This window comes from Aspergillus neoniger (genome assembly GCF_003184625.1).
Source record: "Aspergillus neoniger CBS 115656 unplaced genomic scaffold BO87scaffold_14, whole genome shotgun sequence".
In the NCBI taxonomy this organism is placed as follows: domain Eukaryota; kingdom Fungi; phylum Ascomycota; class Eurotiomycetes; order Eurotiales; family Aspergillaceae; genus Aspergillus; species Aspergillus neoniger.
Window position 1 is genome coordinate 793,585 of NW_020291142.1, and position 24,552 is coordinate 818,136.

Genomic DNA, 24,552 nt, shown 5'->3' on the forward strand with positions numbered 1-24,552 from the left:
TTTAACTAAGGAAACTACTAACAGTATCGACCGACACGCGCGCGCCAGAAGCTTTCCCAATCCCGCCGCCCGCCACGGACCACTTGCGCAGATAAATCGGATCCGCGCCCCCGGAGTCCCTTCAAGCAATCCTCCCCAACGTCTCGGAATGGGCCTACAAACTCGTCAGGCAATGGCGCAGGGCCTTGACTCCAGACCGACTGTGGAGGACTTCCGCGAAGACAGCGCATGGGTGCAGTTAGCCAAATCCCACTGGCTGGACGGTTCCAAGGCCCGCAAAGTCAAGCAGGATGTTCTCAAAAAGGATCTCTGGGATCCCCTCGAGGCTGAGAATTTCAGCTTCCGGTCGCTTCTGACGCTAGAGAATCTCAATATCCTGGAAAAGTGCGCATCTCCCGCAATGCTTCTTCGGACTTCCCCTCTTCGACAATGCCTAACTCGCGAATAGATTTCTTTGGCCGACCTACACGGAAGATGCCTCGAACTACCATGTGCTCCTGCTTGCCTTGATTGTGAGCGTCAAGCAGCGGGAACATTTACCGATATGGGGTATGTGAAAGGTTTGCACTCCTGGGACGATTTGAATTGCTGATGAAGGATCAGATATCTTCTCCGATCGACCGGCGGATTTCTCCAACCTTTTCCACCGTATCCTTTCAATGAGCGTCGATCCATCCCTCGGAACTTCTTCCCGATTGTCGATAGTTTCTTTCATTATTAGCGCCTTCCAGTCCGTCGAGAACCCGTTGATACGCAAAGAATGTGCACCACTGGTCTCGATCTCCATCTGGCACAACCTATCGAGCGAGGAGGCAAGAGATCGCCTATTGGCGAGGAGTTCAGGACTGAAGAAAGCATGGAGAGCCGCAGGGAAACGGTACGATGCAGGAGATGACGCAGGCAAGGCCAAGATGCGCTTTGAGCGATCGTGGCTATACACCATGCTTTTGGATTTCTTCCGGAGATTGAATGGACCCGAAAGAGAGCAGGCGGATAATCTGCGGTACTGCGAACGACTACTTGAATTCCTTGTGGATCTAGAAAGCCAGCCTCCTACCAGGCGCTATGTGAACACGCTCTTGAAAGACCTCAACTTCCTGTCCGTCATCCACCTGTCGCAACTATACCGCTCTGCAGACAGTGCGCTGTTCCGTGATCTATGTGGTCTTCTGGAGCATTTCAGCGCATTTGCAATTGATGACTTCACCGGGGAGGCTCTGTCACCCCAGGCTATCTACGATGCCCACTGCCAAGAGTTGGCACGTCTGCAAAGAACCTCTATGAAGTATTTCAAGGACAAGTTAATGATTTTGGCTCTTTCTAATTACGGATCGATTGAACAACGCTCTGAACTAGAAGGTCAACTAGCTACCTTGGAAGAATCTGAGCTTCGAGATTTGTGCTCGCATCTTGGTTTCCGTACAGACTATCCGAAGCAGTCTCAAATAACGCCGGATCGTCATCTGTACATGGAGGTTCTCTTGTCTTTTTATGAAAAGAAGACGACATTCCAGGAAGCTGCCTCCCAGCTCAGCATTGTTCCTACCGAGGAAAATCTCTATGACCCTACTTTGCTCCGCGACGAGACATACGATGGATCCAGGCCACTTGCGATTCCCAAGCTAAACCTTCAGTATCTTAGCACCGGTGACTTTTTGTGGCGCTCCTTCTTGCTCTATCGGTCAGAGGCATTCTTCCAGATCCGCAAGGATATGGAGTCGATCGTCAAACGCATGCAACCTCGTGCAAGCCGGGACGGCAAGACATTGAATTTCGACGGTTTCTCAAGGATGGCCATCCCCATTACAAAGCCTGCCATCATCGAAGTGGCACCTCCCAAGGTCGGTTCGGCAAAACCTGCGTTCGTCAGGGCTGAAATAGCTATCGAAGTGGGTAGACTGGCCGACCACATCCGAATGGAGTGGGAATCACTTCGCCCAGATGACGTGGTCTTCTTGTTGGCTGTGCAGTCAGATGATGCAGGAAAGCCCGGCTTCCGAGAGCCTGAGACCCCCGGCCTGAAGTATCTTAGAACAGCAGAGGTTGTGCAAGTACTTGATGAGAACGGTCGTCCATTGCGCGAGCCTGTGTCAGGCCAAGCGAACGGGCACAGATATAGGCCGCGTGTGCGGAAGTTACTGGTCAACCTGGACTCTGCTGCCTTCAAAGCAGACAAAGACGGCCTTACGCGAGGAAAGCCGGATGTATACCCGTTGATCAACGTGGTAGCCAGACGGAAGGGGCGAGAGAATAACTTCAAGTCCATTCTTGAGACGATGCAGAAACTCATTGTCTCGGATATCACCCTTCCCTCCTGGATTCAGGATATCTTCTTGGGTTACGGAGATCCGGCTGGTGCTCAATACACACAACTGCCTAACCGATTGCGTTCAGTTGATTTCCGGGACACATTCTTGGATTGGCAGCATCTCGTTGAGAGCTTGCCCGGTTCAACCATAGAACCATCCAAGGAGGAAGCATCAAGCTTTGGTCCCCCGTACGTAGTTGAGTACGTTGAAGAACCTTCTAAGACACCTTCGGCGGAAACGTCGAAGAAGCGACGGAGGGAACAGGCCGAGAGAGAAGCAGGACCCAAATCTCTTCGCGTCTCGACATACAAGCCACCCAACCCAGGCCCGTATCCAATTGACGCGCCCAAACTTAATACCGTTCGATTCACCCCAGCGCAGGTGGAAGCCATTGCTTCTGGCACTCAACCAGGGCTGACCGTTATCGTCGGGCCTCCTGGAACAGGGAAAACGGATGTTGCGACGCAGATCATCAATAACATCTATCATGATTTCCCCAATGAACGCACGCTACTTATCGCGCACAGCAATCAAGCACTGAACCAGCTTTTCCAGAAGATTGTCGCGTTGGATATTGACGAACGTCATCTTCTCCGTCTCGGTCATGGTGAAGAGGAGCTGGAGACCGAAACCAGCTACAGCAAGTACGGACGCGTGGAATCTTTCCTTGAGAATCGCAATCACTTCCTCGGCGAGGTCATTCGGCTAGCAGCATCCATTGGAGCACAAGGTTCCCATGGCAATTCATGCGAAACTGCCGGATATTTCAACACAGTCTACATCCAACCTGCGTGGGCCAAGTTCTGGGATCAGGCTCGCAGTGAAAGCGCTTCGACCGAAGAGATCATCTCGGCCTTCCCGTTCCATACATACTTTGCCAATGCGCCTCAACCTGTCTTTGATGCGACAGCGACAAAGGAGACACTCCTTGACGTGGCTGAGGGATGCCAGCGGCACATTGACAAAATCTTCTCCGAGCTGGAAGACATCCGTCCATTCGAAATCCTGCGTCAGCCCAAGGACAAGGCCAACTATCTACTTGTGAAGGAGGCAAGAATTATCGCAATGACATCAACGCATGCTGCCATGCGTCGCCAGGAAATCGCCGATCTCGGCTTCCACTATGACAATGTGATCATGGAAGAGGCGGCTCAGATCACGGAGATCGAGAGCTTCATCCCCGCTGCTCTGCAAAACATGAAGAATGGCGAACTTCCTCTGAAGCGAGTAGTCCTTTGCGGTGACCACCTCCAGAATTCTCCCATCATTCAGAACATGGCTTTCCGGCAATACGCCCATTTTGAGCAAAGTCTGTTCCTCCGGTTGGTGAGGCTGGGCGTTCCTGTTATCACACTGGACCAGCAGGGCCGCGCGAGACCCAGCATTGCGGAACTCTTCCGGTGGCGTTATCAGCAACTTGGAAACCTGCCTGCCGTTGAGACGGCGCCAGCGTTCAAGCAAGCCAACTCCGGTTTCCAGTACGAATATCAGTTTATCAACGTGCCTGACTACCAGGGCACCGGTGAACGTGAACCCACTCCCCACTTCATCCAGAATCTGGGAGAGGCCGAGTATGCCGTTGCCATCTACCAATACATGCGCCTCCTTGGATACCCAGCCTCCAAGATATCCATCCTTGCCACGTATGCAGGCCAAACGGCATTGATCAAGGATGTCTTGAATCACCGCTGTGCCAAGAACGGACTATTTGGCATGCCCAAGATCGTCACGACGGTGGACAAGTATCAAGGTGAACAAAACGACTGTAAGTTTTTCCAGAGAGACACCCCGCTCCGTAGAAGAGGACTTTGTACTGATTTGTACCTCAACCCAGACGTTATTCTTTCCCTCACCCGAACCCGCACCGTCGGCTACCTCCGTGATGTCCGTCGTCTGACCGTTGCACTCTCCCGTGCACGTCTTGGTCTGTACATCCTCGGTCGTCGCGAGGTCTTCGAGTCATGCTACGAGCTCAAGCCCGCATTCGACTTACTCTTCCAGCGCCCAGACAAGCTCATGCTTGCCCCTGGTGAGATGTTCCCCTCTGCGCGCTCCCTGGACGACGAAGTCCAGGGCACTCCGATGGAAAGCGTCGAACATCTCGGCCAGTATGTTTTCGAGATGACCCAGGCAAAGCTCAAGGCCATGGGTGGAGAAACCGCTGTTAACAATGAGATGGATATGGGAGGCGACGAGGAGGTTGTGATGGATGAGGATGAAGTCATGCTTGGGGCTGGGGAGGAGGGCGATGATGATCCTTTGCACGAACATACTTTCACTGAAGCGTGATCTGTTTCTTCTTGTTCTTGTTGTTTCTCTCCTGGCCCGGTCATTTTGTACGTGTGTATGCATGCTACATGCTCTTCTTTTTTACTACTGAGAACCCCGATTTTTATCTATTCCTGAGGAAAAGCCATACATGAATGGACTTGGATGGCTGGGCTTTTATTTGAATGACTGAATGGTTGTGATGAGGCTTCTTTCTATTTCTTTGCTACTTCGTGTGCGTCGGTAAATTTGCCTGGTAGCAGGATTAGTATTACTATAGAAGAAGAGCCTGTAGAATTGGCTATGTAGTTCCGCTCTATATACATAAAAGATCTCTATACCCCATTCTAATCCATGGGCTCTAGCTTGCCCAGCCGAAGAAGAGGCCGGTGGTTGATGCAGTAGCAAACAATAAGCTCGCCTAAGCAGACGCACTAAACATGTATGGTAACTACCTAAGATGATGAGGACTCGGACTCGAGCTTGTTGATCTCCTCGACGATGTTTTGAGGGTCTTTCCATGCAAGAGCGACATACCTGATAGAATATCAGTAATCAATGCCTTCGATGAGTGAAGAGATATGTATTTGTATGCGAATACTTACTTGGTGTGGCTTCCCCTGGCGAAGACTTCACCCTTGGTGTTGGCGAACTTAATCGACGTGTATGCAAGGGTTTTGCCAACTGCAGATAAGTGTAAGTACATGCAGCCTATCGGGTGGGTTCAGGGAACTTACATTTGTCACAGCTGACTTCCTGTTACACATGCAGCGGGTTAGCCTGGACATGCCTTTCCTCCCTTTTGTCATGAAAATTGAGAGTGAGAGCATGGAAAACATACTGCTAGGATCTTGTCTCCTACTTTACCACCAGAGCTGAGGTACGTCACTGTATAATTTGTTAGAGGTCTTCGGGTAAAGTAGAAGTTGCTGTCTGCTCACCATTCAGGTCGGTCGAGACACCGGTCGCGAACAGACCACGGGAAGCGACAGCTAGGGAGCCACCAAGGTCCACTTTGTGTCATTGGGTGTTAGCAGAGGCGTTTTCAGTGAGAGACGGTGTTTGCATGTGGCCTACCCATGCTCGCGATGGTGCCGCCATGGAGGATGTTCAGGCGGTTCTGGTTAATGTCAGTCACCAAGTAAACAGTGTCAGGATTCTGGCTTACCGTGTGCTCCTTCTTAATATCGAGCTCAAAGTTGACCAACCCAGGTTTGGCAGCAGTCACACGAAGCTGGGTGCGATAGGAATCATTGTTAGTATAGAGTTCCGAAGCATTTAGCCGGTATCAACGGGTGTCCCCGGGACCGATTTGGAGTGAAGCCTCAGTTGAACGTGAATCCATTGAGGATAATTCTGGATGACGCTGGTTGTGCCATCCCGGCATAAAAAACTTACGTTGTCTAGCAAACTAGATCACCAATTCCATTGAGGTCCAGTCAGTAAGCTGAACCCAGAACAGGCATGAATAAAGCAGTCTGCCAGTGTATGACTTACCGAGGCTCTAGCCCCGAATTAGCCCGAAAGGACTCCCAAACCTGCAAATATATATTGTTAGTACAGCCATGATTTCTCAGTGTAGTGCAGCACTAGGTAGGTAAGTAACTCACAGAGCGGACAAAACGCAAGGCAGTCATTTTTTCGCTGAAACGGAATTGGGGTAGAGGTGAGAGTGAAGCTTCTTACGAAGTAGATAGATAGATAGATGATTGTTTAAAGTGAGATCATCGGCCGCGGCCGCTTCATTGCGCTTGGGGCCTGTTTGGCGCGCCGGAGCAGCTCCGCTTTGGGGCCGGTCGTCTCCAACTTTCAACTCCCAGGCGTTGGTTGGTTTCTTCTTTCTTTGGCTTCAAGCTCCAACGCCCCATTTCTTTCCCGCCGCATCATGCTGCAGCGGTGACTCCTGCAGACAAGATGGCTGCCGCACCATCTTCTCGTCCCTTTGAATACCTCGAAAGCCTTGCTGGCACTGTCTTTTACAAACTCTACCAGCAGCCATCGACGGCTCTCGCCATTTTCAGGCGCATGCTGCCTGATCTGGGTATGTGTCGCATGTGCATTCACCATCCCAGTGCTTCATCAACTGACTGCATGACTAGCAAAATGCTTTGTCATGGCACTTCTCTACCTGAAGGATCCGCTTCCCGCGGCGGATCTGGAGGCTTGGGTTAAATCAGAAAGCTTGAAGTAAGTGCTAGGCAAGCACCCTGGATGGTCTCCGCGGTGATTGTGATTAACACAAGCCTCACACAGAGAACGCGACAATGCGCTCTCCATCCTAGGAAGACTGCATATCCTATCCAACACTGTCACAGCGGATAACGTCCGCGCCTACAAAGTCACCGACCCGTTCGCCACCTCATTGCGACATGCCCTCACCGGCGCCGACCAGACACAATCCTTTGGCGTCCTTTCACACGTGCCTGCTGGCTCAGAAGTCTCAATATCCGATCTCGATGAATATGCGCGACGACAGTGGGAAGGAGTGCTGGGATACATGGTCGGTACCGGAGGCATGGGAGCTCCCCAAGTGACCCTCAGCAAAGGCGTGAAGGAGCTCCTGCAGGCGGGTCATCTGGTTGAGATCCGAGATCGTCGTGTCGAAATCACCCAGGATGGCTTCGCCTTTGTCCTACAGGATGTCAGCACGCAGGTGTGGCACATATTGATTCTCTACGTCGAGAGCGCCAGCGCCATCAAGATGGACAGTGTCGAGGTCCTCTCATTCGTGTTCCTTCTCAGCAGTCTCGAACTCGGGAAATCATACGAAAAGAACCACCTCAGTTCGAAACAACTGCGCATGCTCACCGACCTTGCCGACTTCGGTATTGTCTATCAAGAATCGCCCGATGCACCGCGTTTCTACCCCACCCGTCTTGCAACGACGCTCACATCCGACTCTAGCGCCTTGAGCAACCCGCTCTTGGGCTCCCTCTCCGGTCCTGCCGGCGAAGCCTCCAGCAAAGCGGGTACGGGCTTTATCATCATCGAAACCAACTACCGTGTATACGCATATACCTCATCTCCCCTACAGATATCTCTGATTGCTCTGTTCACCACACTGAAATACCGCTTCCCCAACCTCATCACCGGCAAAATCACTCGCCAGTCCGTTCGCCGGGCCGTCGAGATGGGCATCACCGCCGACCAAATCATCTCCTATCTCTCTACTCACGCCCACCCGCAAATGCGCAAACACAATGTCTCTCGCTCGACGTCGAATCAAGCCGGGATACCCCCGTCAGTCCTCCCGCCCACCGTAGTGGACCAGATTCGTCTCTGGCAGCTGGAGCGGGACCGTGTCAAGGCTACATCCGGATTCCTATTCAAGGACTTTGTCAGCCTGGCAGAATACGAGGCCCCATGCCGCTATGCAGAGGAGATTGGTGTTCTGGCATGGAAGTCGGATCGCAAGCGCATGTTCTTTGTGACGAGGCATGAACAGGTGGCTGCGTTCCTGAGGAGCCGCAAATAAAGATCAGGGTTCATCAACCCCCACTAAAAAGGTGTTGGCTGAAATGGTTTGACGGGGCTGAAAAAGGAATATACTATTATAGCAAAGTTATGGCTTCTTGCGTTGCATAGAGGTACGGCAGCTCGGCGTTCTGGCTTCTCGGGGTATTTTCATGAAACTGATGATATATAACCCACCCAATTCGGAGAAATGCGATTGTGAGGTGGGGTCTTACAAACTGTATAATAGCTGGGAAAATCCAAATAGAAGAAAAGGAATTGTGAAATCTAAATGAAAAAGACAAGGATCATTAATAGTGATATGATGGTAACTATCTGTCCGTCCCTAGCACAAAGCACAGCAAGACCACCACGCATCATATATACTAATACACAACTCTCAACCTCACGGCCTCTCCACCAACAACAAACTAAACAACAACCCAACTACAACTAGGTTATCAGTCCCTAAAACGCTGACCACAAGGTCCATGAGCCTTTTCAAACGCCAACCCAAACGCCCTATAACTCCGCTTCGCGTCTTCCGTCTTACACGCATCCTCCAGCATCATAAACGCCCTCCTAAATCTCCCCGTAACACCCCTATCCAACGCAGAAATAGCCGCTGCCCGCTGAGAATACCCATGCCTTGACACGGTCATCGAAAACGCATTTGGTGGACGAATTCCCGTCACTGGATCCGGTGCATCGAATAAGTCTGCATAAAGTATGGCGTTGAGGACGGTCATTAGTCGTCCGAGCCAGTATGTGTATGATTGGGCTGTGGTTACTGGTTCGAGGCGTGTACGTGGTGGTGCGGGCTGTTCTATAGTGGTGGATGTTGAGGTTCTTTGGGGGAGTCGTGTTGGGATGGGGGGGTCGAGACGGTGACGTGGGAGTGGTCGTGCTAGTTGTTCGGGCCGTGGTGGTGGAAGGGTTCTTCTTCTGCTTCCTCTGCTGGACGCTGGGTGAGGGACGATAGGTCTTGGGAGGTGTGAAGGAAACGGGGTCGGACGGCGCGTGGTGGTGGAGGTGGGAGTGGTGTCTGGGTTGGAATGAGCTTGAGGTCGGGGGGTGGTGCTTGTGCTTGTGCTTGGGGCTTCTCTTTCTCTTTCTCTTTCGTGTTGGTCTTCGCCTTCGGCTCGAGGTTGCATTTCTGATAGTATAGTTCTTATAGTTGTGTATGTTTGGTTGGTGGTGGAGGTGTAGCTTTTGGAGGTATTGGGGATAGGATTACTTGAATTGAATATGGTTTTTGATGGCTCTTGTGATTATCTGGGTCATATTGATACTTTCGATTGATGAAGGTTCATTTTTCTGGTTGATGAATTGTTATTTGATGCCGTACTTCTGGTCAAGGAACGTGTTGTGTCTGGGCTATCTTGCCCTGTGAACGAACCACGGATCGATCAGTAAACATTTATCACCCGAAGTGAAGAAGGACTACAGTCACTCTCACCTGCCCTTTTAGTGTCAGCACAGAGAATATGTTTGCTCGTTTGTTTGTTTCTCTATCACATCGTTGGTGGTCTTGCTGGTAATGGAAAGAATAAATGGTTCTGAGATTTGTTGGCTCGGATATATTCGATATCAAATGGTGGTGTGAGAATTCGAAAGATGGAGCGAGGAGGTAGCGTGGGTATATCACTGGAGCATGGCACACTTACATGTAGATGCAATGGGTGCAATTAATCCCATTGTCTCAATTAATTGTGTTCATTGTCAATTGCTGTTTCAAAAACAACCAACAATAGAAGACTGGATTGAGGTGAATGAATATAGCAAAACTCCAGGTGATGCACTCTTACGAGCTGGTTGTGGGCCATTGACTTGACACTTTCCTGAGTACTAGGAAGCAGCTATTCACCAAAAGTCGGCTATTGTCACAATTGATACGTGCCTGCCTAGCCTGGCACTATTTGAAGTGTTCAATTCATAAATATCCACAGTATAAGGTAGAACATCAAAAGTCAATTGTATCTGAATCTATATGTTGCATGTATTCAAGCAAATCCTATTATACCAACTCCGGCTTTTCAAACGTCTATCGCGTTTACTCCAGAATCCCGATTATCACATCCATAATAGTAATCTACGCTGACCAGACAGCCATTCCCAAAGTGTTTGCTGCCACACTTTTTGCAACCCCCAATCTTGCGGATATCTTGATAGGCCTCCCACATCTCATCGCCAGTAATCGTACAGTCCTTGCCGTTCTCGTCCTTACCGCGGATCTTCACCGAGCAACCAAACTGCTCCCAATTGGCCCAGCAGTTACCAGACAGCGCGAGGGCCTCTGCGTTGGCAGTATAGAGTGTCGAGCCACGATTCATCTGGTTGACAGCCTTGTCGCACCACTTGACATTCAAAGTACTGCAGAGCGTCGCGCCTTTGCAATCGTACGGTGAGTTGCCCGTGCAGTAGGCTCCGCTGCTGAGGGTGGCATCGTCCCAGGTACTGGGGCACGGATGGAAGACATTGGTCAGGGGTCCATATCCCTGTGCCTCAACGACAAAGTAGTTCGTGTCGACAGTATCAGAGCCGATGGGAAGCTCCCACGTCCAGGTGTAGCCACTCCGAGAGACGGGGACAGTGCCCATCGAGGTCCACGCCCAGGGATAATTGGTCTGTCCGGCCGGCAATTCGGCACCACTGTATTTGAACAGAGTTCCGCTCTCAACCATGTAGTGTGTGCAAATGTAATTGCCGAGATTGTAGTTGATGGGCCACGCCGGCATCTCGCAGGCGGTGTCCGGGTCGGTTAAGAAGACGCGTTGGAAAGCAAAGGGAATTAGGATTTCGGCCTGGACCGTAGTTTTTGTAGCGGTCGAGCTGCTCTTCACGTTGGTGACGGGCTGGTTGTCCGGCAACTCAAGCGTCGTTGCCTCGACCGAGTTTGAATCACCCGATGCGCTCCCCCCAGACCCGATAGCCCTCACGGTGAAGGTAATGGAGGTGGCGTGATCGATGTTGCCGATGGTGACCTTAGTCATGCTGCCTGGTAGACGGGCCACTTCTTTCCCATTCTGATAGATCGAGTACGCATGGGGAGCAGGGGAACTAGCTCCCCAGCTTAGACTCACGGAGGAGTAATCGGAGGCGGTCACTGCTAATGAACTGGGAACAGATGCAGACTGGCCGTTCTTTTCATACGCGGTGGGACTGGAAATGGCCGGTTTGCCACCTTCAAGGGCGCTCATGATGACCTGCATGCAGTCATCATCAGGGAGGGTATCGTACGGATTGGGGAGGTTGTCGTTGGTGATATGGATCAGGCCAGCTCCGCGCTCCAGGGCCAGTTCAGCAACCTTGCCCACACTGTCTGAGGGGACATTGTAGATAATATGCCAGAGCTTCCGCGGATCGCTAGGTGTCCAGTCAGGGTTAGGTGAGTAGTTGTTCATGTATGTATCGTAGCTGTTCTCGAAAGTCATGAGTGTGTCGGCGCTGTTGAACAGTGTTAGCGAAATCTTCTTAAATATCAAGCAAGGGTATATACTACATACCTATGCTCGAAGCATTGTGGCATTGTAGCCCCGGGATTGAGGACGGTAAAGGCGCCCGGGTGCATGCGCTTCGTATAGTCAGTAATAAAGCGATACAGATCTGAATATACATTGTCGTCGCCACATTGGTTCCACCCTTCGTCAAAGAATATACCGCCAATCATGCCAGGGTATAACGTGTACCACAAGTCGACATCGGTCTGGATCTGTGAGACCCAGTCGGCCAGACCGCTCGAACCCAATCGAGTCTGGAATTGATCCTGGCTCAGGCCAAGATATCCTGTGCGCACATAGCCGAGAACTCGTTTACCCGCTGCATTGGCCCGGGAGATGACCTTCTCCCAATCCTCATCCACAGTCGTATCCGGTCCGTTGAGGACGTTTGCAACCAGAACGGTCACCTTGTCGGATGGGTAGTCGATCATCCGAGTCCATGCAGTGGGATCAGATAATGGATTGATGTACGGTGCCAAAGCAATCTGTTGGCCTCCTGCATCCATTGATTCGTCATCGTCGACGTCTGCAGGTGTCCAAGGGCATGAGTCGAAAGTGAATTTCTCTGGAATTTCTGGATACCCATTGTCCAACTCATTCTTGTTGGTCATCTCATAGATGACTAAATTGGCAATAAGCTCATGAAGCTGAATTTGGGGATGGAAAACACGTCCATATCTGAATGAGAAGTTGATTCGGTTGTCAGAATTCCATCAACAACACGTTCCACGAACAAGGCGAAGAGCTTCTTACCCGTCTGGCAGCACATTCGGAACTTCGATATCAGAAGATTCGGACACAGCACTGAGAGATAATTTCGACTCTACAAGAGTCATATCAGTAGTATCATCGGACACCGAGGTCTGTTTGGAAAACTGAGCGTCCGGATCGAGGAGTTTGGTAATCTCCGCATATTCATTCACAGACCCCTCAAACGTTCCCTCTAGGGGACGGTCTTGGCTTCGTTTGTGAGGATTAGAGCCGAGGGGATCCCATGTGTTTAGCTCGTAGAACATTAGACCCTCTCTGTATGTCATGTCAGTCTACCCGATGGCTAGGCTATTTTCCATTCATGGTGGACTTTGAGCACCCACCTTGTGTTGCTATCTGACGTCGATTCATCGACACCGGCTCCACAAAATCGGCCGTTGAAATAGCCAACATAAGAGTCATAATCGACAAATTTGACCTGCGCGCCAGCTCTTTCTACTGCAGACGACTGCAGAAATAGAAAATTAGCATCAGCTTTACCCGACAAGGGGTGGGTGGAAAAACAAACAATCTTCTCATTGACGGAGTCCACAAGATCATTCATTGTTTTGCGATGAGCACTTGTCAGTGTCTCTGTATCCTGAAATAGGTTGTACAGATTCTGTCATGGGCAATCAGTATCTCTCTGGCTATTACTGGAGAAGATATTGGGTTTCACTCACATGAATCCAGGTTGACCAGCTAACCTTATCGCACGCAGGTGATAGATCTTCGGCCCAGAATTTGGCATAACTGCATCACGCTTCTTAGTGACTGCTGGGGACGATGAAACAACATGGCATCTCACCCCGTGTAGTAGATCATACCACTGCCTTACAGTTAGAATCAAGCTTCTGAATTAGGGTATTGCTGGTACTCATTTTGATCCTAGCTTTTTCTTTGCCGCCGCAATGACGTTGTCCAAGCTCTTGCTGAAGGCATCTCCATTAATGAGACGATTTGTATGTTCCAGCTGCCCATCGCAGCCACGGGCCAATGCATCCCAATCGATATCCGCCATCCAACCATATTCCAAGTTGGCAAGAGCAGCGGCCTTGGCTACTAAGACCTGGGCGGGGTTCAATACCGCCCATTGATAAATGCACTGATTCAGGATGGTGGAGAGTTCAGCATCGTTACCGCCTAGGGCAATATAGATGTTAGTTGGATGTGCAGAAAGAAAAGGGAGATAGATAGACGACGTCTGGCCATACCGGCTGATAGCAAGATGACTTGCTGGTCCCCATTGAGATTAGGGATCTGGTCGTTGATGACATCGGAGATGACTGCACCAGAGCAAGATTCGAATTGAAAGGTTCTTGTTGCTGGATCTCCCAGACGTTCATCATTATTAACAAGAACAGGATACGCCTGATCATAACGACTGCAAGCCCAATCTGTGTATTTTTGACAGACCCATCAGTTCACGGTTCGAAAACAGCTTTGAAATCAAGGAACCAACTTACTACTCTTCGAGTTGAGTGCTTCGCCAATATTTCCAAGTCGACTTCCAGCACCTATTCCGGCCGAATAGGAGTCGCCGATAGCAGCCAGCTTTGTTATGTGAGAAAGTTCGGCCGGATCAAATTCGTCTGTATCTCTTATGCCCATCAAGTGTGCAGATTGCATGCTTGCATTTCCACGCAGTTCCCAGGGTGCAAGAGGACTTGCAATAACGCAACTGCCGATGGTAGCAATGGCCGCTAGGCCATGCCATGGTTGCGTGTGCATTGCAGATAAAGAAGCTAGGCAGGGTAGGGGGTGGGAAAGAAGAAAAGAAAAGAAGAAAAAAAGAAACTTCACAGATATTTAAACTATTTGAATCTTACAATGGCATAAAGGGACTTCTAATAACTCATTATATGGGCCATGACCTAGTCGAGTTGTATGGTGCGCTGGTGAACTTTCACATCCCATCTTCTACCACGAGAGGAAGACCACTCTTCTACGGTGCTGTCCTCACATCTTGGAAGGTCTGGCGAGATATACTGAGGAGCCAAAGGTCCACCGGCCGTATAGTGCAGTGTAGTAGTTCGATGGGGTGCTTGGTGGACGATGGACATTGTCATTGTTTCGGTTCACCGATCTCGAAGCTATCAAGCTGGGTTGGTGCTGGCTGCTCAACTGAGACACAACTATATATGAGATTACCAATGGAAAGACATAGTATCAGGTACTCTTGCGGTGCTTGTAAAGTTCATTAGTTCTGTCCACAGACTTTCAGAGATTTCCAACTTGCCAATCTTGTCAGACCTGTCCTTCCTCTTTCTTACCAGGTACTATATAGCATCATCTAATGGCCATGGGAGAAAGCATCGACGATTGTCTAATGCATAGACGCTGTAGATAGGTCAACGAATTTAGTGACAGTGCCAAAAAAAATCATCTGCTATGCCACGGGCCCACTAGACATCAAAAGACCCCCCGAGACCCGCTGAAGCAATCTGTAGGTAGATTAGATAATGGGAAACTTCTTCCGGAGGGTCCAGGGCACGATTCTGCACAATGTAGACATTAGACTGGTTGAATCATGGGAGAGGTATTCCCGAAAAGGACCCGAGATTAGAACCCACATGTGGTGAAAATTTCCGCGACTCTGACAGGGCCGAAGCTTGTGCAGTCCCACTTGATAGCAATTCAGGGTCCACGGACAAGGTAAAACACAGAATCGATAGTTTAATCTAGTTCTTATTGACAGTCCAGTTCCTGAACTAGCGCTGCCCTAGACTCCATGTCCATCCAGCTAATCTCATCGGATGCCAAGGACTGTAATTCCAGCACTACTATGGCGAACTGCCTTAGCGCATAGGGTCCAAGTAACCCCTATCAGACAGTTCTTGATGATCCACCGTCTACAGAAAATACTTAGTAGCGTAGGGAAATCTTAAAAGTGGATCCAATATCCCTGCGATATAGTGATTTGTCTCTCCGTTTGTCCTCTCAGAGGCCGTGTCTGGAGGTATCCATTAACCATTACTGGGTTAGCACAGTCAATTATCTCAAGATGAATGGGACCCTTAAGATTGGAGATCAAAGTAGTGACTCAGATTAGGTAACTCTTCATGGTTTCCAATGGCAATCGAGCCTCGGATGTTGAAGCTTTGCGACAAAAGCTACTACCGTATGCCTCGAGTGCTTCTACTCGGCATGGTTACATTATATGGCTTATTCAGTTAACCCTAATCTTCCTCATTTGAGGCTCATCCCTAGATATTCCACTGCCTGGGTCGACGCTGCGCTAGTTTCAACCGGAAATGATCAATTACTACGATATGCGCCAAAGTACAACGCTTCCGAGTAACTCCGCCCTGTATAGCCCCAGCAAGCAAGCTATCGTACATTGCTAGTGTGAAGAAATTTCTGCAAGATTTGATGGCTATGGGGCCTATACTACTGCAGTAGAAGTTAGCCTATTGTAGCGTAGAGATGAGTCTTCTACGATGAGAACAGGCAGGTGTAGCGAAAGTACTGTAGGTGGTTTAAAACTACACGGATTGCTAGAATTCCATGATTAAATGCATTTGTAGATTCAAAGGTTCTGATTCAAAATCCGATTATCATGAAATTTCAAGTAGGAAAACACCTCTCTCACCATCAAGTTTCCTCGTTGACCGAGATACCTCCAAACAGGAAATTAAGAGAGGGATACCAATTCCCCGCCTCTCCCATTTCCTCCTACTCTTCCTCTTCGCATTCAATTCTTTAGTTAACGCAGCCTACGACATCAACGATGGCGAAAAAGACTACGCAAAAGAAGGTGACACAGCCCTAGGCATCAAACTTGACCTCAACTTCGCAAGGACCTGGCCAAACGTGGATCCAAAGGACTCAACGGTCATCCGAAATTGGGTCTTCAGCAGCCATCTCAAGTTCAAGGGACTAGTCAACGATGAGACGAATGGTATCGAGGATGAGCAGCTTTGGCAGATCGCACTCACAGGATACAATGAGATGCAAGCAAACCAGGAAGCTTACGGGATCCCTAAGAGGCAGAGAAGCAAAGCTATGACGGTCCTTGCATTCGATCACGAACTCATACTCGCTTCGTCGCAGAAAGGCGAGTCGTTCTCGTATTATTATACGGATACCCCTGTTGCTAAGGCTCTGGAGCGGTGTCAGGTTACTTGGCGGAGGGATTTTGGGAAAGAGTCAATCCATAAAAATTAGGGCAAGTGTGGTGAGGAAATGGCGGCTCATTTGTACTACTTGGTGCATCCGGGCAAGTCTTTAAGTTCCCAAAAGCCAAGGGTTGCTACTATTGTGGGAGGTAAAATGACTGATCCTTGTACGGATAATAAAGGAGTGAGTGGATGCATTATTACCCTTCGACTCCTTCCTAGAACTCTGTTGGCTCGGTGCTAATCGACCTGTTCATAGGAGAAATTCGGATGCAGCACATTCGTTCAGGAGTACGGCATTGAAGTCGTAGATGCCAACAAAGAGTTCAAAGAGTTCAGTCTGAGTGAGATTGCGGGTGGCATAGAGAAGAGGAGCCAGATCCAGTTATGCTACTCTCCTGATACGAGCAGCAACAGCAAGAAATAAGGATTAATGGTCATAATTTTGGGTGGCTTTGAGCCATATGACCTAGTGGCTCTGGATGTAAGATAAAGTTTACCACTCGCGTTTCCATTCGACTAAGTCGAGGGAGACTCCAGCTTGAGCACCTAGCTCCGTGACTTGGTGTCTCAATTCTGGGGGCCATTCACCACTGTTTGTCTCTATATAGTCAAACAAGATAGATATTCCACGAAGATGAGGCGTACAGGATCTCCAATCCCTCAGCCATGTCCGAAGCAAGGTCAGAACGGCAGAATCCGTCCATTCATAGATCGGCCAATCACTATTATAATCTCCGTCGTCATTCTGTAGGCTTAACTCGTCCGTAATGGCTAAGAATTCGATATTCCTTGGGACAACATCCTGCAATCTCTTTGTTGTGTCTTCGACAAACCCTACGAGGAATGCCAGGGGAATCCGAAGTCTCTTGAGCTCGTCGAGATTATTGAGGGCATGCAGCGAGCCCTCCATCTTGACAGCGGGATAAAACTGCTCATTGCCTCCAATTGGGGCATCAGCTGTGATTGTTAAATCCGTTAGAGTACTTCGAACATGACATAACGCGGCCGCGACCCTCTCAAGGTTGACGATAGGCGAAACGAAGTCATCCTCGACGCCATAGTCGTAATACCAGGCCCAGCGAAGGGTTTTGAGGTTTGGCGTGACTGACAGCAAGTCACCGAGATAGGTTTCTCGTACAGCGGTCAAATCAAGCGAGGTAAGATTGGAAGGCTCGGGTAAGTGCGCTGCAGGCCATGTGAATTCATCCGGGTTTTCGACAGTGACGGACATGCTTTGGACGTTCGGAAGATAAAACAATGGTAAGACATTGGCGGTGTTCTCGCTTCTATCTCGGGGGGTCACTTTGGGCTTTGTGCCGTCGTCTCCCACGACGCGGTGGAAAGACACATCCCGGAGATGTTGAAAGGTAGGTAGCCTGTACGTCTTAGGTCTACATAGGGCTGAGTTGAGAACCATCCCGACAAGCCGACTTTCTCTAGTGAAAATCGGGCCAAGATACAAGCTCCTGAGATTCGAAAGCTGTGCTACCAGAAGGGCAAGAAGAGCATCAATAGTGCCCTGATGTAATTCGCGTATCCAGAGGTCGCTGTAGGGTACTCCAGTTCCCTGGACGAATGCAGTGTATTCGGTCAACTCGGAGTTGGAAATGGGAATAGTGTAAAGAGAGCTTGCAATATTCCGACCTCTGATACGCATGCCGTCTAAGTAAACATTTGTGATGTATGCAGCCAAATGTGGCCTGCATGAGATTGTGCGTAAGAGTTGAGTGATCGGGGGAGGCGAAGGAGCTTCCTGCCAAAGCCAGTGGATGTTTTCGTAGAGGAATGGCTCAACTTGAGTGCGCAGCTCTTTATTGACAAGGCTAAGCGCACGCAGTTCAGCCAGCGAAAGTAGCTCGAAGACCAAATGTAACACTTCAACTGGGAAGCTCAGGATCCTCGATGCCGTCTTATGTTCGGACGACATTGGGACAAGATTCACGAATATTAAAGAAGACCTGCGACTGTTGTAGGAGAAACTAGAAGATGAGTAGAGAAAACTAACACGAGAAACCTGATGCTCTAGTGAGGTGAAACCCTGAATAATAGCTCCATGTCTGGAACCCTAGCTGCTAACTAGATAGATTGATGGAGTGGATGGACTCCACTGCTCACTTGGAAGAGATCCACTCGGCAATCTTCCCGGATTCACTCGATTCATGCCTAAGGCAGGCCATCCATTGCAATCCCTACTTCGTCCCCATCAATGAAATTATTTAGTCTGTATCTATTGGAGGATAGGGAAAGCTAAATATTCGGTTTGCATTGTAATTCATTCATATTAAACCTATCTCATTTGTACCTCCGCTTAATACATGCTTGGAGGCTTCATTGTGCAAGCCGGACAGACCTTACAGCACCTCACAAAGAGAGAGAAGTGGGCGAGTCGATGGAGTTGCTCGGTCAGTTCAATTTTAGAAAAGACTGCGCTGCTGCTTCTCCAGGATGCTTCTCCTCCTTCTTCTCCTTATTCTCATTCTGTGCCCGCAGGTTCTCGAATTTATTCGTTAACCGAACCCGCCTCGGCAGTGCCCTTAGACTCGATCTCGTCAACTCTGCTTCGGATGTGGGCGTTGCATCTGAATGATGATCGCGTGCCTGAATTTGCAAGCCAAGACCAATATTGTCCTCAATCGGTATCAACCGCAAGAACTGCTGGCCGTCTGTGTGGTGCTCTCCTGGGCATGACCGGGGCGCATCTGCTGCATGGGTTCTCATAGGATCTGAGCTTGAGCTTGAGTTTGGATCTGCCTCCATCTCGGCTCTACTATGGAACAACTCCTTCCGGCTCAATACCCGATTTGACGGTCGACCGGTAACCATCACTGGAAGCGACTTGCGGGCATTGTCTGGCTTGCTGCTGCCATGGTCGCGCGTTGAAGCCGGAAGTACATTTGTTCTTCTCAGCTGGACTCGCTCACTGCTGTGGCCTCGCTGCGGGAGTGGTAAGCCTGATGGTTTCTGCTCCGATGCCTTTGTATTGCCATCATGCATGCTGTTGCTTCTGCTGCATACTCCAGGACTATCCTCTGATGAACCGGACTTCAGATCCCCTCCGCCATACCGTTTTCCAGCAGTATGAGGTGCCCCCAAAGAGGAAAGCACACTCCGTCTTCCTTCATGCTGGTACATCTCATGCGAATACAGATTTGACGTCGGTGGCTTGACAGGAGTGGGAAGTCTAGAAAAATTGGCATAGTGAGCCTTTTCACCCGTAGCCTGATGAGAGACAGGGAACGAGGTCTCATGCAGGATCAGAGGTTGTCTTTCCTCCTCCTTCTGGGATACGGAGATCAATTCTTCATTGCAGTCTCCAAGATGTCCTTGTCCTTCCTCCTCGGCTTGAGTGGAAGGCTTTCCAGCGTCTGTTGTGTCTGAAGATAGCATCACTGCTCGCTTGATTCGTTCTCCACGTACGGAACGGAGCTTCTTGGTTGGTGTAGATGCTGATGAGCTGGTTCCTGTGGCAGACATTGGTGATTGGGGGGTATTTGGAGGAGGACAGGTCAAATCGTTGATTGTGTCCTGGGTGCGGTTGCTGTGGCTGGCTTCAGTGTTCGTGTTGCCTGAGAGGCTACGTCGACTTTTGAATGCACACTTGAGAACTTGAAGAGAACTGGCAAGAAGGGATCTGCGAGTTACCCGATCAGGCATCATGGATTTAGTATGGCGCTGGATCTTGGGAAGGTGAGAAGTGTGATTCAAGAGTGCTGAAGACCAGCATCATCTGCACTGCAAAGCATAGAAAATGGCTTACTGTGTTATGAGTTTCAAGCGAACTATAACAAATAGCTTGAAATAGGAATAGGAACGCGCGTCGCCACTGTATTCACTTAGACACGGGATATATTGTCTTCGAATTCACGTATCGATCCCGTGATCACGGAGGCAATATCCTCATCAGCATCCAAGACGCATTTAGGTGTGATGCTTAGCTCACTGGTAAGCAAATACAGCTTGACTCCTAAATGTAAGGAACAGTTAGGGCGCAATAGCGTTGAGGACATGCACTCATGCAACTTCGCTGTAGCCTTTTTTTCTCACTATAAATATCACATCGATAATGCTTTTTGAACAGTTCAGGAGAATGGATAAAGCCGGGGACTGGAAGGACCCTCAGCTTCACCATCTCTGAAACCAGAGGGCAGGAACTTTCCATTATTGCCCAGTAAACCAAGGGTATGCATTGTCTATCCATGCATGCTAATCCATATACATACAGATGCCAATTCAAACAATGCCTATATTCATGCTCGACACCAAACACCGCATCAAGTCATCATGCCATGAAAGTAAATAGAGCAGACACCCGTTCTACTCCGAGTCACTATCCACCACGAAGCCCGCGCGCATGCGTCTGCGATTTGCTGCTACAACCGGTGCGTCATCATCGTCTTCGTCCTGCGCCATTGCTTCATCAGGCTTGTTCGAGTCCTGGTCTGCATTCCCAGCAGAACCCAAAAGCTTCTCTCGATCCCGACTGAATACCAAATCGTCATCGAAATTGAAGCCATCGTCCGCCTCCTCAGATGGCGTGCCCTCTTTTTCCGACATAGGCAATGGGGCATCCATGTTCCCCATCACGACATCATCATCTTCGTCCACTTCGTCAGTCTGCTTCCCGCGTCGTTGCCGCTTGCTCTTGGCTTCACCTGTCCGGGTGCGATTGGTTTGGCGCTTGCGTTGACCTTTCTTATTGGTTGAACCGTCTCCGTCCTCGGTCATGCCGGTAAGTAGTGCATGCTTGATACGCTGGGCTTGTTCTTTACGTCTCTGCTCCTCCAGGAGGAAGAACTCCTTGTCTCCTTCTTCGTCGGTGTCTTCGTCACTCGCGTGCACATACAGATCACTCTTGATCTTGGCAAGACGAGCTCGACTATTTTCCAAGCGCGCCCGGCGACGCTCCTCCAATGTCTCCTCATCCACGGAGTCGTCCTCATCCTCATCATCCGGGTCACGTTCTTTGCGCTTTTTCTTCTTCGTTGGTTTTTTGGCTGGATTTGGCGCTGCCCGAGGGTTCGGCGGGAACAAGGGCCCGTCTGGTACCTCGTCCTCGCCCTCGGAATCGTCCCCAAATTGAATATCGGGGTTGTACTGGTTGTCTGATGACTTCTTTCCACCACCGTATTTCCGTCGGATCAGCTCACGGGGGTCCCGTCCAAGTGTCCCTCGCTTAGCTTTCTCGAAGTATTTGTCGATAAATGACTTCATCTCTCTGAGATCCTGGGCCTTTGGAGCAGAAGGAATGACCCAGGCTGCTCCAGGCACGTCCTCTGCACCAAGTCGTTCAAACTTGACCAATGTCATCAGAAGACGGAGCTTCGCGTTGGAGAACATGGCCTGCTGGCATGCATCGTCGCGCGCTTTCACAGCTGCAGAAATGTTAGTTTCCAGTTCATATATGAGAGAATAAAACCGTACAAATCATAGGATTGGGCATTCTGGAACTCTCCGCACCCGCCTCGCGCAGGGCCTTCTCCTGGGCTTCCCAAGCCTCTCTCTCTTCCACTGCCGACCCCAACACATCGCTGACCCAACTGACCAGATCTTCCTCCCCATCCAAGACCAATGCAGGCACCATGATGCTGATTTTCTCTTCAATTGTATGAGCCTGTCGAGGGTCGATCTCTAGTTCTGCTGGAGCCTTCCTGGCACGGGTGACTGTCTGCCGCTCGTGACCATATTCGAGGTAGAATGTAGTCGCGTTGATCTTACTGAACAGCAGCTCCACGAACAGGGCAGGCCGTTGGTCGAGCCTCTTTGTCAATCGCCGGATAATCTGGCGCACGAATTCTTCCCATTCTTTGAAGATCGGTTTACTCGAATCCAAGGCGCCTGGGCCTTTAATCATCCGGTAGAAGAGGTTGATGATATCGAGTCGGAATAGCAGAACACTGAGTTCTTGCTTGAAAGCAATCCTGTAAAAGTAACGGTGGGCACGTTTTAGCTGCTCAGTGTTCAACTCCTTGTAGTGCTTGGTGAAAGCAACAAAGGTGTCAACGCATTTCTGATTGCAGAACTTGGCGGCAAACCGTCTGAAATCGAACTTGCGCTCCTTGGACACTCGTTCTGCTTCCATGCGATCTTCATCTTCGGAGCCATTCTCTTCATCATTCTCGTCATTACCAGCACCTTCTACATCCTTGGCTTTGCGTCTGGCACGTCGCCGAGATCGTACTTGCATATCGAGGTTCTCCTTCGAATAACGCTCCAACATTCGCAAGAAGACGTGAGTGAGTTCAGTGCACGCATCCAGATACCCAAACGGTTGATCCTTGTATCCACGAATAAGAGCGAGGACGCGGTCATGGGTGGTCTCTTCGTAAAAGATACGATTTTGGATGTTTTCAGCGATCTCTTGGTCTTCTTCGAGCGGAGACTGGGCCATGTCCTGCACGGTCAACAAGATCTGGGTGAAGCAGCGCATTCCAGCGTTGAGATCTTCCCAGTCCTTGTTATCCAGCGCATACTGCATAGCGCGATTCAAGAAGACGAACGTTTCTTGATTCAAAACGCCCGCAACTAGACCAAAGCTATCGGGTTCCAGCTCCTTAGCCGGCTTTTCGCTCTCTGCATGCTTCTTGCGTTGGCGTGCCCGACGTGCGCGCTCCGCTTCGAGAAACCAGGCAGTAGTGTAGAGAAACTGGCGCGTATTGATGTCCATGACACGGTCTGCTTCACGTTCGATTGCCTTCCGTACATGAGTAAGAAGGGGATTGAAGCCTGAGTCTAGGAACTCTTCCACGAACATCCGCAGATTGTTGGAGGCAGTCGAGTTTAGGTGGACCGGAGTGCTGAAGTCATTGTGCACAGTCAAATCTTGTGGCTTTCGCCGGATTAGTGGCTTGTTCCACTTCTTGGTCTCGTCCATCTTTTGAAGGGTCGCCTGGCTGTCTTTGAGCACGTTCTGCCCTGAGACGGTCGAATACTTGGCGTCATCACGCTTGACCCAGATCATGGTTCCAAAGCGTCCATGTCGAGTTGGTGCGTTCTTCGCGTATTCTCTCCGCAAAGACGACTCCTGGCGCAGCAGGTCGTCTAGCTCGTCCGTCCGTTTCGCTGTCCGTTGCTCATCATCCATAAATAGCTTCTCCACATTAACACCCCTTATCAGATGAAACAATATCTCCAGAAGAGCAACATCTTGCATGGTGAAGTCGTCGCCAACGTTGGAGCACATAGTCAGAAGGAGAGCGAAGACATCTTGATCTTGGAAGGCGTTGATTGTTGCGGATCTCGAGGTTTCCTCCTCGTCGCCTTCCGCCGCGAGACGAGTATTTGGGGTTATCAAAGCAATATTCCGGAGGAGATAAAGGAGTAATTTGAGGATGCCTTCGTCGCGGGTCGTTCGCTCGGATCGCGGGATGGCCATGCTCGGAATGCCGACGCGGATAATAGTTCGAAGGTAGCTGGTGCTAGCATGACTTAGTAGGCCTCGCTTGTATGAAACGTGGACATGTTGTATGTATGGTATATGCCGATGATGGTTGATTGTCAATTCCCCGTGTAGTTCTACCGGCCATGTCAAAGGGACCAGCAGCTCTACTGCTCTCTGTTAGATATCGTCGCAAAGAACTGTAGCACATAGTGTCACTTACAGCATGCCAATGCGATCCTAGACATGTATTTGGTTTGTTTCTTGCTGCTCGCCCAGACTGCCAGGATGGGTAGCAAATCTCCGTTAACAAGATTGGCTTCTCCCAAGCACCGTGCCACATCCATCCGGTTGTGTTTCTCATCGTATAGCTTCAGCCAGCGTTTAATATCCCGGAGACAAGCCAGAGCGTCATCTCCCAGCACATACTTGTCTGCATCTTCGCCATTGAAACCACCCAACTATGAGCGAATAATCAGCTATGTTCCTATCCTATTGTTCAGTCCTGGAAGGGGGTTTACTCACGGCAGTGACGAGACTATAGACATGGGCGCGGACATCGGGGTCCACTACCTGCACGTCCGGTGCAGACAGCACTGGTTCTTCGTTCTCCATGCTGTGCTTGCACACCTTGTATCATTCCTCCTTCTCACTATCATGCTCTGCTTGGTGATCCTGCGCGCGCACCTCTAAATTGGCCATCAACCAATAATGGCGCGTATCTCACGCGTCGACGTGTCACCGCCTTTGGAAATCCCGGATAAACGAATCAGCCG

At 50.0% G+C, this 24,552-nt stretch overlaps 9 protein-coding genes across 9 annotated transcripts; 3 read left to right on the plus strand and 6 right to left on the minus strand.

Moving 5' to 3' along the window:
- Positions 1-75: 75 nt before the first annotated feature.
- On the plus strand, positions 76-4,865 carry BO87DRAFT_358169 (RNA helicase aquarius). The gene is made up of 4 exons (XM_025621449.1): positions 76-384; positions 449-549; positions 604-4,074; positions 4,144-4,865. The coding sequence occupies exons 1-4, from the start codon at positions 149-151 to the stop codon at positions 4,596-4,598; spliced, it is 4,263 nt and encodes a 1,420-aa protein (XP_025480441.1). The 5' UTR covers positions 76-148; the 3' UTR covers positions 4,599-4,865.
- A 3-nt stretch (positions 4,866-4,868) lies between these two features.
- BO87DRAFT_415684 (PaaI family thioesterase) lies at positions 4,869-6,255 on the minus strand. Its single transcript, XM_025626704.1, has 10 exons — positions 6,188-6,255; positions 6,075-6,115; positions 5,976-5,988; positions 5,746-5,811; positions 5,655-5,697; positions 5,519-5,590; positions 5,419-5,465; positions 5,315-5,333; positions 5,183-5,261; positions 4,869-5,114 (listed from the first exon to the last, which is right to left on the minus strand). The coding sequence occupies exons 1-10, from the start codon at positions 6,212-6,214 to the stop codon at positions 5,033-5,035; spliced, it is 489 nt and encodes a 162-aa protein (XP_025480442.1). The 5' UTR covers positions 6,215-6,255; the 3' UTR covers positions 4,869-5,032.
- Positions 6,256-6,406: 151 nt separating this feature from the next.
- On the plus strand, positions 6,407-8,306 carry BO87DRAFT_376280 (TFIIH/NER complex subunit TFB2). The gene is made up of 3 exons (XM_025623258.1): positions 6,407-6,618; positions 6,677-6,764; positions 6,831-8,306. The coding sequence occupies exons 1-3, from the start codon at positions 6,492-6,494 to the stop codon at positions 8,050-8,052; spliced, it is 1,437 nt and encodes a 478-aa protein (XP_025480443.1). The 5' UTR covers positions 6,407-6,491; the 3' UTR covers positions 8,053-8,306.
- On the minus strand, positions 8,233-8,884 carry BO87DRAFT_46639 (uncharacterized protein). The gene is made up of 2 exons (XM_025629294.1): positions 8,441-8,884; positions 8,233-8,362 (listed from the first exon to the last, which is right to left on the minus strand). The coding sequence occupies exon 1, from the start codon at positions 8,777-8,779 to the stop codon at positions 8,492-8,494; it is 288 nt and encodes a 95-aa protein (XP_025480444.1). The 5' UTR covers positions 8,780-8,884; the 3' UTR covers positions 8,233-8,362; positions 8,441-8,491.
- Positions 8,885-10,012: 1,128 nt separating this feature from the next.
- BO87DRAFT_406490 (fibronectin type III domain protein) lies at positions 10,013-14,011 on the minus strand (the record flags this gene model as incomplete). The annotated part of the gene is made up of 10 exons (XM_025626006.1): positions 10,013-11,477; positions 11,537-12,208; positions 12,284-12,556; positions 12,625-12,749; positions 12,810-12,881; positions 12,964-13,033; positions 13,089-13,113; positions 13,238-13,423; positions 13,495-13,566; positions 13,747-14,011. The coding sequence occupies 10 exons, from the start codon at positions 14,009-14,011 to the stop codon at positions 10,067-10,069; spliced, it is 3,171 nt and encodes a 1,056-aa protein (XP_025480445.1). The 3' UTR covers positions 10,013-10,066.
- Positions 14,012-15,720: 1,709 nt separating this feature from the next.
- BO87DRAFT_386373 (uncharacterized protein) lies at positions 15,721-16,447 on the plus strand (the record flags this gene model as incomplete). Its single annotated transcript, XM_025624757.1, has 2 exons — positions 15,721-15,750; positions 15,782-16,447. 2 exons carry the CDS (start codon positions 15,721-15,723, stop codon positions 16,445-16,447), a joined length of 696 nt encoding a protein of 231 aa, XP_025480446.1.
- Positions 16,448-16,894: 447 nt separating this feature from the next.
- BO87DRAFT_415686 (uncharacterized protein) lies at positions 16,895-18,328 on the minus strand (the record flags this gene model as incomplete). Its single annotated transcript, XM_025626705.1, has 1 exon — positions 16,895-18,328. One exon carries the CDS (start codon positions 18,326-18,328, stop codon positions 16,895-16,897), a length of 1,434 nt encoding a protein of 477 aa, XP_025480447.1.
- A 476-nt stretch (positions 18,329-18,804) lies between these two features.
- Positions 18,805-20,055, minus strand: BO87DRAFT_386375 (uncharacterized protein; the record flags this gene model as incomplete). Its single annotated transcript, XM_025624758.1, has 1 exon — positions 18,805-20,055. The coding sequence occupies one exon, from the start codon at positions 20,053-20,055 to the stop codon at positions 18,805-18,807; it is 1,251 nt and encodes a 416-aa protein (XP_025480448.1).
- Positions 20,056-20,527: 472 nt separating this feature from the next.
- On the minus strand, positions 20,528-24,445 carry tof1 (putative DNA repair protein (Tof1)). The gene is made up of 4 exons (XM_025621450.1): positions 24,302-24,445; positions 24,000-24,237; positions 21,823-23,946; positions 20,528-21,773 (listed from the first exon to the last, which is right to left on the minus strand). Exons 1-4 carry the CDS (start codon positions 24,389-24,391, stop codon positions 20,716-20,718), a joined length of 3,510 nt encoding a protein of 1,169 aa, XP_025480449.1. The 5' UTR covers positions 24,392-24,445; the 3' UTR covers positions 20,528-20,715.
- Between the last annotated feature and the right edge of the window lie 107 nt (positions 24,446-24,552).